This window comes from Tupaia chinensis, unplaced genomic scaffold (assembly GCF_000334495.1).
Source record: "Tupaia chinensis unplaced genomic scaffold, TupChi_1.0 Scaffold000119_1, whole genome shotgun sequence".
NCBI lineage: Eukaryota > Metazoa > Chordata > Mammalia > Scandentia > Tupaiidae > Tupaia > Tupaia belangeri.
In genome coordinates, this window is record NW_006159585.1 from 2,678,162 (window position 1) to 2,689,400 (window position 11,239).

General features: G+C 36.9%; 1 protein-coding gene across 1 annotated transcript in view; it reads right to left on the bottom strand.

Annotated features, from left to right (window-relative positions):
- Positions 1–5,414: 5,414 nt before the first annotated feature.
- Positions 5,415–11,239, bottom strand: part of RIT2 (Ras like without CAAX 2) — a 408,000-nt gene continuing 402,175 nt past the window's right edge. The window contains exon 5 of the mRNA XM_014586229.1: positions 5,415–5,899. Within this exon, the coding sequence (XP_014441715.1) occupies positions 5,672–5,899 (228 nt within the window). The 3' untranslated portion in view covers positions 5,415–5,671. The remainder of the gene's footprint in view (positions 5,900–11,239) is intronic.

The window sequence follows — 11,239 nt, forward strand, 5'->3', positions numbered from 1 at the left end:
ATATATATTTTTTTTCTTTTTCTTGTTTTTGTTCTACCCTCTAAGTCTAGAGTTACCAGGTAACTTAGGCTGTCTTTCAAAATAATTCATGGTTTAGGTCCCTCTTTTTGTCATCAAAATTTATGTGTTTTTATCCCCTTCACATAGGCCACTTTGCTCTATAGCAGCTAGATCATGTGACAAACATATATATGTTGTTGGCATTTTAATAAGATGCTAAATTTTCTACTTTATTATGTTTATATTTAACAATGGATAAATGGTCTAGAACGGCTGTCCATTTCCCATCTTACCTTGAAATGGAACTCTAGTGTGAAAACTTAAGAGTAAGTGGAAGAGTTTAAGTGCAAGTTGAAAATAGAAAGGATTTATGTCAGGTAGAATTTAGGTCTCCATCATGTATCTTGTAAAGAACTAAAACAGAAGAACTACACTTTTTAATGGGAATTATTACATTTTGAAATATTTTTAGAACTATTTTCCTATTTTGAAATTTTTCTTGACCCATGGGTTTACATTATAAAGAAAAGATATACAATGTTACTGAGATGGACTTTCTATCTTTTGAAGCAATAGATTTTGCTGCTTAGTGGAAGAACAGAAGCCACCTAAAACAAAGAATTATTTGACATCTTTATCAAATTCTGCTTTGTTGGTTGGTTGGTTTGGGTGCCAGTACATTGTAATAGGATTACATACAAGAAAAATTTTGTAGCATGTTTTCCTCCAACAGAAGGCTTTAGAAGAGAGACAGTAATAAAGCAAATAGGTCTCTCACCAGGATCTCCTTCCTATTCCCCCATCCCAGGCCCTTCAGGCTCAATATTACTGTGAGGTTGCTTATTTACAACCATCAAGAAGTTTAAGAACACTGAGTGTACTGAAACCTCCTCACAGCCATGGGCATACTTAAGAATTTATAGCTATTTTCATTCTAATTGTCCTGTGCTTGTATATCACTTTTGCCAAGGAATACTAGGAGTGAGCTGGACTCCTTGGGGCATCCTTATGTGAGCTAAACAGACGTAAGGACAGAGAACTGGAACAACTCCATTTTGGCAGTGCACGAAGTACCTCTGGCCTCTGTGTGTCATGCAAAGGGAGGGGAGTTAGGGGTGTTGGTAGAGGTGGACTGGATGAACCTGGAGTAAGAATAAAGAGACTGTGTTGAGAAGAACCTCGAGAGCCAAAGGACCCTTCCACATCTATAAGCTCCAAATGGTAACAACTTTATCATGGCCCATCTTCCTATACTCAACATGCCTGAGTCAACAAGTTCAATAAAAAGAATCAGGCCAGACACTGGCTTAAAAAGATCTCAGAAGATACAGAGGATAACAAAGGACTTAGAAAAATGAAAGGAAAAGTAGTTATGACTATGAGATCACATAGCGAGTTAGCCACCTTAATTAGAAAATTCAGTCATCTTAATTAGAAAATTTATCGATCTTATTATATTGCCAACACACACACACATATACATATATGTTTGTCACATGATCTAGTTGCTATAGAGCACAGTGGCCTGTGTGAAAGGAACAAAAAGCACATACATTTTAAAGGCAAAAAGAGGTTCCTAAACCATGGATTATTTTCCCTCACACTTTGATGCAACTTTGAAAAGGATAGTAAATAGGGCAGAACTTTGAATGAATAATTAAACATTGACTTAAGTGGACCAAGCAGAGGTTGTATTAACCAAAGGGGTATCTTAAATCATTGCCTCTAATTAGCACTAAGTTACTGGACTTAACTAAAATTTAGGTCTACCTTCTACCAGCTACCCATTATTCAGGAGTTCATGAGAAAGAATGGGTGAGAAATAAAACTGCTCTCTCCTCTTTGCACATCTGGGTCTGATGCCAATGATATTTAGTCCATTTTTCTCATTGATATTTTTATAGAAGTTTCCAGTCTTAACTAGTGCCTTCTCTGCATGAAATATGGTACCTCACTGCTATTTGTTTTGATCTGACAAATTTTTAATTATATAAATCTACAGGGGAAGTTAATAAAAAATACATTAAAACAGGTAGATGATACATTTCCAGAGGACAGAAACCATATTCACAGTTGCCTCTTGCTTTCCCATCAAACACACACACACACAGACATACACAGACGCACACACACACACACACTCACATATGTGGTATCTAGAAAAGTGTTGGTGCACAGCAGGCATTTATCCCTATCTGATAAATTGTGTTGAGTGACAACATGCTAGTCTAGAATGGCATGGATGCACATTGGTCAAAAGTTTCTTGACACTTACTTTGCAGTACAGACATTTGTATATTCTAGTTCTCTGAGCTATTAGTAATTACTTTGATGTTCTAAGTCTGGTTGGAAATTTTCACAGATGAGGATGATCAGAAACAAGACATTTTGGTCTCATACTGAAGAGGTGATTCAATAGCCCTTGGGCAGAAATATCTAGGTTTTATTATAGAAAATTTCCTTTTGATCCAGACTTCTAGAAGAATTGTTTTAAAATGATGTTTGAGGGACCAGCAGATGGCATAGTGGTTATGTCCCTGGACTCCCACAAGGCTGGCTATGATTTGAGTCCTGGATCTGGTGGCTTGAAACTCACACTGGGTGCATGTGTGTATGCCCAAGATCCCAGGAGGAGATGGAGGATAAGGGATTGCAGCATGACCGTCCCTCATGTGGGGGTGATTTCTTACTTTCCTTCTCATTGTCTGTTTCTTTCCCTCCATTGAGTGCACACACCCTAAGACAAAAACCTCTACAAACAATAAAAACAATAATAATACTTGGAATCTACCTCTCTCTCTGCTGGTGATAATTATCTTAAATTCTTTTAACTTGTCAGTAATAATTTATAGACCTCCTTTGCACGACAGAATGAAATGGTTGGACTTGGTAACTACTACCTAATTCAAATCTCACTGAGAATTTCTAAGATTTGTAAATTATTTACCAGGACTCAAGGAGTCTAAAGAAAAAAATGCAGTAAGAGAGAAACAAAATACCTAACTTTTAGAGTCAAAGGTAGAAAAGTTGAAATTTAAAGATAAAAAAGTAAAATTAACAAGGAGCCAGAGAGGGGCTCAGTGGTTGAAAGGTCTGTCAAGCTGACTTGCATGGAAAGATTACCAGGTGGTGTCCAGAGACTTGGAATACACTGGGCACACTGTATCTCTGATCAGGTTGAAGCTGGAGTATAGATCATAGCATCCAGTCTCTGTCAGAGGTGCTATAGCTGTAACTTCTTTAACTGTGTCTCTCTTCCTCATGGGATAAATAAATTAACATTAAAAATTAAGTAAAATTTACAAAAACTTGGTTGTGTTACAAAATGCGTGACACACAGTTATTTATGAAAAGGACAATCACTAGACTTTTTTTTCAATCACTAGATTTTTAAATATATAGAGTCCTCATGGGAAAAAAAGTGCCAATCACCCTATTTCGTAGGTTGCATCTTTTGACACAGGAGATTTCCTGATAGACGGCAACATTCACCAGGACTTCCCAGACTTGGAAGTATTCTGGGAGTCAGGACCTATGAGAGGGAGAGAATGTACTAAAAGTGAAGGTACCAATTTAATGGAGCAAAAGCAGAGTTTTATGCATTTTAAATGAAAATAAGGAGAAAACAAAGACCAATGCTAAGACTTTGCAAATCCTGCTATTTTTTTTTTTTTGAGAAGTTTTTGCCATAGGGCGCGTGCACTCAGCAGACAAAGAGACAGACAGAGAGACAGAAAGTGAGAACTCACCCCCTAGAAGGGATGGCCACGCTGCAATCCCTTCTCCTCCATTCTCCTCTCGGAATCTTGGGCACACACACACATGCGCCTGGCATGAGTTTTAAGCCACCAGGTCCAGGATGTGAACCGTGGTAGACCACGTGGGAGTCCAGCGACATAGCCATTACGCTAACTGCTGGTCCCCAGCAAATCCTGCTATTTTTATATTGTCTCCACATTTGTTCTTTTTTCCTTTATTTTGGCTTTTGTTCCTAATTATGAAGGAATTTGAGTGAAAGGGTGTGTTGCATTTGGCTTGAGGAGCTCTGTGAGATGGTGAAAATTGATTAGTTTATGTCTATCCCGTAAAATACATGGTTTGTGAAAAACCCTGTGGGACAGAGTGGCAGCAATTACTAGTTAAATACTGTACACCGAGGGTCTTGACCCCAGATTCTGAGAGAACAGTAGTGTCTATGTAGATGTGAGGTCCTTGTCCTTAGGAAGTTAAAGACCAACAATTACAATATTCTGAAAGTCTAATTTTCAGTCCAATGGCTAAAAATTGATAATCTCTAAATTCCCTTCCAGTTGTGTCTCTATCATTATGCACAATGTGTCATCTTCTCGTCTCAGAATTTATAATCCCACTGTTTTTTCAGTTGAGTGAATCTTCCAGGTAAATGTTAAGCTACAGGAAGTCAGGGACCATGTATGAGTGATTCATTTCTGCATTCTCAGAGTTTAGCAAGTGCCAGAGGCATTGTGAATAACAGAAGAGCAAGTGATTGAATACTGAATGATAACTATGCCCCTCATCCCTCCTGCTCTCTAATTTATAATTAAAAACTTTCCCCAGCCCATAAAAGTTGGTTTGATGAATTCTATCTCATGCTTAACTTTATGGTTTTTCTCTTAACACCTGTCTCTTAAACATTCAGAAGTGTCCTTTCTGATAGTGAGTTTGAATTTAAATATCCCAATTCGCATGACAGGGAAAATGAAAAATGGACCATTTCATTTTACACTATAACCAAATTGTAAAACAAACAAGAGAAAAGCCACTGACTAGTGGCATTTTATGGGATTTCATGAAATGGGATATAGAAGATTTTGGCAATGTAAGGGGTACACATGATCTCGGGCATCCTCAAGCCTCATGTCTTGCAGATGGTCCTAACACAGGTGAAGCAGTTCTCAGAGGGTCTTTCACTAATACATAGCAGGGTGCCCTTTTGTGATTCTATCAACCACTAAATTCATAGTAGCAGCTCTCTTCCCTTTACAGAGAAAATGTCCTTGTGCCACAGCCCAGTGACTTCACTGTGATAATTTTGCCAAAGCTTAACAGGGGTAGAGCCTTATAAATATGAGGATATTTCATTTCAGTTCTTCAATGACCCACAACCAGCTCCTATTATTAATAATTCCTCTAAAGTTCATCTCTGGAGCATTCAAGAAGAAGCACCATGATTTCTACACTTAAGGAAAGACCAGGCTGCAGACTGTTTTGAATGATTTCCTGAGCTTCTTTATAATTTACTGAGATTCCTGAAACGCAAACAACCAGAGTGTTATCAGGCAAAGGCAGATCCCCTGAGCCTTTTATCATTCTGGCTGCAATTTTGCATATTTCCTTTATAACCAGACAGCATACCAAATGAAGCTAGACTCTTTAAAGGGAAATGAGGCAATTGGAATGTCAATTTTATTTAGTAATATATTGTAAAAACTAAACAGCATATCCGGCTGATTGACAAAATCCATCCAACTGTTAAAGGCAAAACAAAACTATCTCAAGAGGTACAGTTATGCAGATCTTGCTTTTACCTACAGGCAGATATTTAAAGACAGAAAGACAGAGACAGAGAACACGGAAGCAGAATGCTACATCTGCAATCGTCCAACTGATAAAATTTAGAAAGAGAATGAGGGACACAAAAGCAAGGCTGTTATGTCATATTTTCTCTCTTCTTCTTCAATGAGCCTTTTAGCTTCTTCCATAGGCTGTCTTTTCTCTTCAGTTTCTTTTCCATCAAGGATGGTGCGGACTCTTTCTTGCGGATTTCCCTCACTAAACCATGAAAGGCATCATCAATACAGAATCGGAGAGCTGCAGAGGTCTCAAAAAAAGCACAATTATATTCTCGGGCCAGACTCAAGCCTTCTTCTGTAGAAACCTATGGGAAAAATAAATGATATTAACAAGAGAGGATGAGAGAGACTCTTTAATCAAAATTGTGTTCTTTACTAGGGTTGTGGGCCTTAGTTGCATTAAAAAAAAAAAAAGTCAGGGGCCAGGAAGTGGTGTGGAGATTAAGGTGACTGTGTGGTTTGAGTCCTAGACCCAAGCATGTGTTTCCTAAATCCCTAGAGGAGAATAGAGGAAAAGGGATTGTGGCATAACTATTCCCCTTGGGAGGGAGGGTGCCTTTTCACTTTCCCTCTCCCTGTCTCTCTCTTCAGCAAACACATGTGTCCTATAGAAAAACTAAAAGGAAAAAAAAGAGATTACCTATAAAAGGTGCATGAATGTGCTGAGCATGTGTTTAAAGCTCTAACAAACATTAGCTACTAATATAATAGAGAGCATCTATGTATTTATTTTTTGAGAGATTTTTGCTATAGAGCAGGTATGCTCACCAGAGGGACAGAGAGACAGAGACAAAAAGTGAGAAATCACTCCCTGGGGAGATGGTCACGCTGCAATCCCTTTTCCACCATTCTCTTTTTGGGATTTTGGGCATGTACACACACACATCTTCTATGAGTTTTAAGACATTGGGTACGGGACTTGAACTATGGTCGACTACGTGAGAGTCCAGCAATGTAACTATTACACCATCTGCTCTTCCCCAGAGCTTTTATTTAAGAATAAATGACAGATGAAACTGTCATGAAACGTTTAAAACCAATCTTTATGGAAAAGAAAACAAAAACCAAAACACTACCTTTATGATAGATAAACCTTTTTCTAGTCTTGCAGTTTAGAGTAGGCCTAAAGCTTCAGGACTCATTGTAGGATGTCACCACACTGTGGTTCATGCTCCTGTAGAGATTATAAACTGACTGAGGTCAAGAACTGCTTTATTTATCTTCCTTTTAGTACCTACTACAGGTCCTGGTGCCTAAATTTACCATTGGCGATATTAGAGGAGTTAAAAGAACATTAGTAAAATTACTCAGGCTTTAATAAACATTAAGTAAGCCAAACTGTGCACCAATATTTAAACAGTGGATAAAATATTCCTGTAATTGAGTTCTAACACTTCTATGGAGGAAAAGGGATTGTGGTGTAGCCATCCCTCCTGGTGGGGGGGGTGACTTCTGACTTTTTGTATTTCTGTCTCTCTCTGTCTTTTTGGTGAGTACTCGTGCCCTATAGCAAAAACCTCTCAAAAAAAATAGCACACCCAAAATTATAATGAAAGATTTTAACAAACCTCTCTCAGCAATTGAAAGAATAGTAGGCAAAATTATTAAGGAGATAGAAAATTTGAACAAAACAATGGACATGGTTGATCTAATTTACACAGAAGACACTTTGAAAAGTTGATGGGAAAATGAAAATAAAAGTGTAAATCTGCTTTGGTTCAAATACTTTTGAGTCATACAGATTTTTTTGAATATCATTTCTCATGAACTTTCATTTTGTTTTCTTTTGCTATAGGAAATGTTCATTGACTTGAGAGAGACAGAGACAGGGCAAGTGAGTGTTCATTCACTTGAGAGGGACAGAGACAGGGAAAGTGAGAAATCAATACCCAAGGGAGATGGCCATACCACAATATCTTCTCCATTCCCCTCTCAGAATTTTGGGCATACATGCACACACACCCAGCATGATTTTTCAAGCCACTGGGTGTGGGATTCAAACTTTATTGTGGCACTATTCACAATTGCTAAGTCATGGAACCAACATAAATGCCTATGAACAGATGAATGGATAGAAAAACTGTGGCGCATATACTCTATAGAATACTATTCAGACATGAAAAACAACAAAACCCTGACTTTTGAGAGGAAGTGGAAGAATATGGAAGATTTACTACTGAGTGAAGCAAGCCATGCTATGAAGGAGAGACATTGTATATCCCCACTTAATATACACCAAGTATCCGCACTCTATGACTGAAACTGATTGACTAAAGGATATAGAAACACAGAAAATGGACGTAGATACTAGATATAGTGTGGATGTAGATACCATATATAGTGTGTGTGAAAGAGTAGGGTCTGAGAAAGGACATTTAGAAGAAAAATAGGGAGACAAAGCATTAATGGGACAAAGAAATGTGGTATTATTTGCTGAAGTTTTTTTTATAGTTTTATCAACTTGACTAGGGAAAAATGTTCACCTGTTGAAATATTTATTTTGTAAGCTAAATAATGTGATTGAATGAATAAAATAAAATGAAATGAAAAAGTGAAAAAAAAATATTGCAGTTGGCCATGCAGGGATCCAGTGCCTTAGTCACCATGCCACCTACTGGCACTGCTCATGAACTTTTTGAAGACCCCTTTTATATAAGATGCCATATCCAACAAGTGAGAACATCATATGCTCTTTAAGTAAACATGAAACATTTATAGAAATAGACTTCATGCCACACCAAGTCTCAAAACATTACAAAAAATTAAATTCATAGCTTACTTTCAAATGGAATTTAACAAATTATAAATATAAAATCCACAAGTATTGGGTCATTAGAAAAGTCATGACACATTTTTGCATAGACAAGCATAGAAAAAAAGTCATAAGTTTTTCTGACAACCTAATATTTAGGGAAAATATGCTTCTAATAATCAATAACTCAAACATAAAAATTAGAAAATATTTGAAATTGAACAATAATGAAATTGCAACAGATAAAAACTAGTGTGGTTACTAAAGAACTGTTCAGAATGCTGTTTATAATATTACGTGCATGCTTAGAAAAGTTTATACATTCAAATTTATCTTTTCTTTTCTTTCTTTCTTTTTTTTTTTGAGAGATTTTTGCAATAGGGCACATGTGCTCACCAGAGAGACAGAGACAGACAGAGAGACAGGAAGTAAGAAATCACCCATCCAGGGGAGATATCCATGCCACAATTCCTTCTCCTCCATTGAGCACATAAACACATGTGCCTGGTATGAGTTTTAAGCCACCAGATGTGGGACTTGAACTGTGGTTGACTACATGAGAGTCCAGCAATATAACCATTATACCATCTGCTGGCCCCTATACTTTAAATTTAATGATCAAATTATAATCTCAAAATACAAAGAGGCCCAGCAAATTGAACTCAAAGAAAGCAAAAAAAAAAAAAAAAAGACAGAAAGAAAATCACAAAATAAAGAAGATTAAATCTAATGTAAAAGTTTTGTAAAGATGTGAAAGTTGGTAAATCCCAGGCTAAGTAAAAAAAAGAAAAAGAAGGCACAAATAAACAATATTAGGTTAGGAGCAATAAAGTGCATGTCACTACACATCTTACAAACAAAAAGTAAGAAAACGTTTTGAGAAAATATTTTTTAAAGTTACCACAATTCCTTCTCCTGGGGTTTTGGGCACACACACAATATATGCCCAGTATGAGTTTCAAGCAGCTGGGTTTGGGACTTGAACTGAGGTCAGCCATGTGGGAGTCCAGCTCCTTAACCACCATGCCATGTGTTGGCCCCCTGTTTTTCAGGAGGAAGAAAGAAACAGAGAAAAATAGAGAGCAAGGCACTCTAACAGCTTCTTCACTCCTTTGCTCCATGATCCACCCTCTGTCTCTGTCAGCCCAGAGCAGGGATGTGCACATGCACTGAGCGCACAGGGACACCTCAAGACACAAACATAGGACATTTCTCATGCAGATTCAGCTGCATTACCACTACTCTACTACCTGGTGCCAAAAATTCCGACAAACTAAATGATGGAGAAATTTTTAATGAAACAATATTTGCAAAAGATTTCACAGGAAAAATAAAAAATTTAAATTGTCCGAGACCATACATAAATAATTTAAATATGTAATTAAAATATTTCATAATTTAGTCTCTATGAGTAGAGGCCTTCTTTGATGAATATGTATACACACACATACCAAAAATCATATAAAAATGTTCATAGTGGCATTATATGCAATAGTGAAAAAAAATGAGTAAAATTCTCTGAAATTAACACAAATTATTTCGTAAGTATATTTGGACTACTGTTCAATGAAAATAAATAAAATACTAAGTGTTTAACTTAGATAAATCTTAAAAACAGAATGTCAACTGAAAAAAAATTAGATCTGGGACCAGCAGTTAGCGTAATGGCTATGTCGCTGGACTCCCATGTAGTCAACCACGGTTCGAATCCCGGACCTGGTGACTTAAACTCATGCTGGGCATGTGTGCATGCGTGCCCAAGATCCCGAGAGGAGAATGGAGGAAAAGGGATTGTGGCGTGGCCATCCCCTCTGGGGGTGATTTCTCGCTTTCTATCTCTCTCTCTGTCTCTGTCTGACTGGTGAGTGCACACGCCCTAATAGCAGAAATCTCTCCAAAAAAAAAAAAAATTCAGATCTCAATATTATTGTTAATGAACTTTGTATTTTAGTGTAAGTACAGATTTACAGAATGTGGTAATAGACGGTTCTCATATACACTACATTCAGTTGCCTGTATCATTATGTCAAGATGACCCATGATTACATGTCTATGGAGTTTACAATCTGCAAATTCACTCTTCAGTATTGGGAGTGGATATATCGTCCTTTGGGAGGAGATACAAGGGAATTTTCTAAGTACTTTGATTTATTTTCCAGTAGCTCTATGGAGATTTCAGGTAGGTTCATGTTGTTGTAATTTATAAAATTCTGTAGACACGATTCACATATCACATAAAATATTTCAATGCAATACACAAACAACTGCATTGTATAAAATGCTGTACCCTTTTGAGAGTGCAAGTACAGTAATATTTCTGTAGTTAAATAGTTGAATATTCATAGTAAATTTGAAGGAAGTACGCAAGATTTCTAAATAGAATCAGATCCTATCAGAACTCATCACAAAATGAATTGGGTCTGATCAGGTTTTGCAATTAAATATATTAAGAAAAAATGTTCACTTTTCATTTCATTTTAGATTTCTGCAACTAGATAGCAGATTCTGGACTTAGTTTCTGGTGGAAAGTTTCTATAGCGTAATGATTACAAGCCATCCCAAATTAGTGTATAATTTCAAGCAAATATATCCAAAACCTACAAACTTTTGAAACATGGAATATCATACAGAAATACTAAAATTAATAGAAAAGAGTAAGGTAAAAATAGAAAAAAAATTGATATCTAGTAAGGAGGTGGGGAGAACAGTAACAAAAATGTCGGACTGATTAACCTAATCAAGATTCTCTGTAAGCCATTGAAGTTTAGGCAGCGGAGCATTAAGAGCTAGACAAGTCATCCAATACAATGTAATAGAAAACCTAGAAAGAAGATCGACACACATACATGTGAGAGTCTGATGTATTATTGGAGTGGTGTCTAAATCAGCAGGA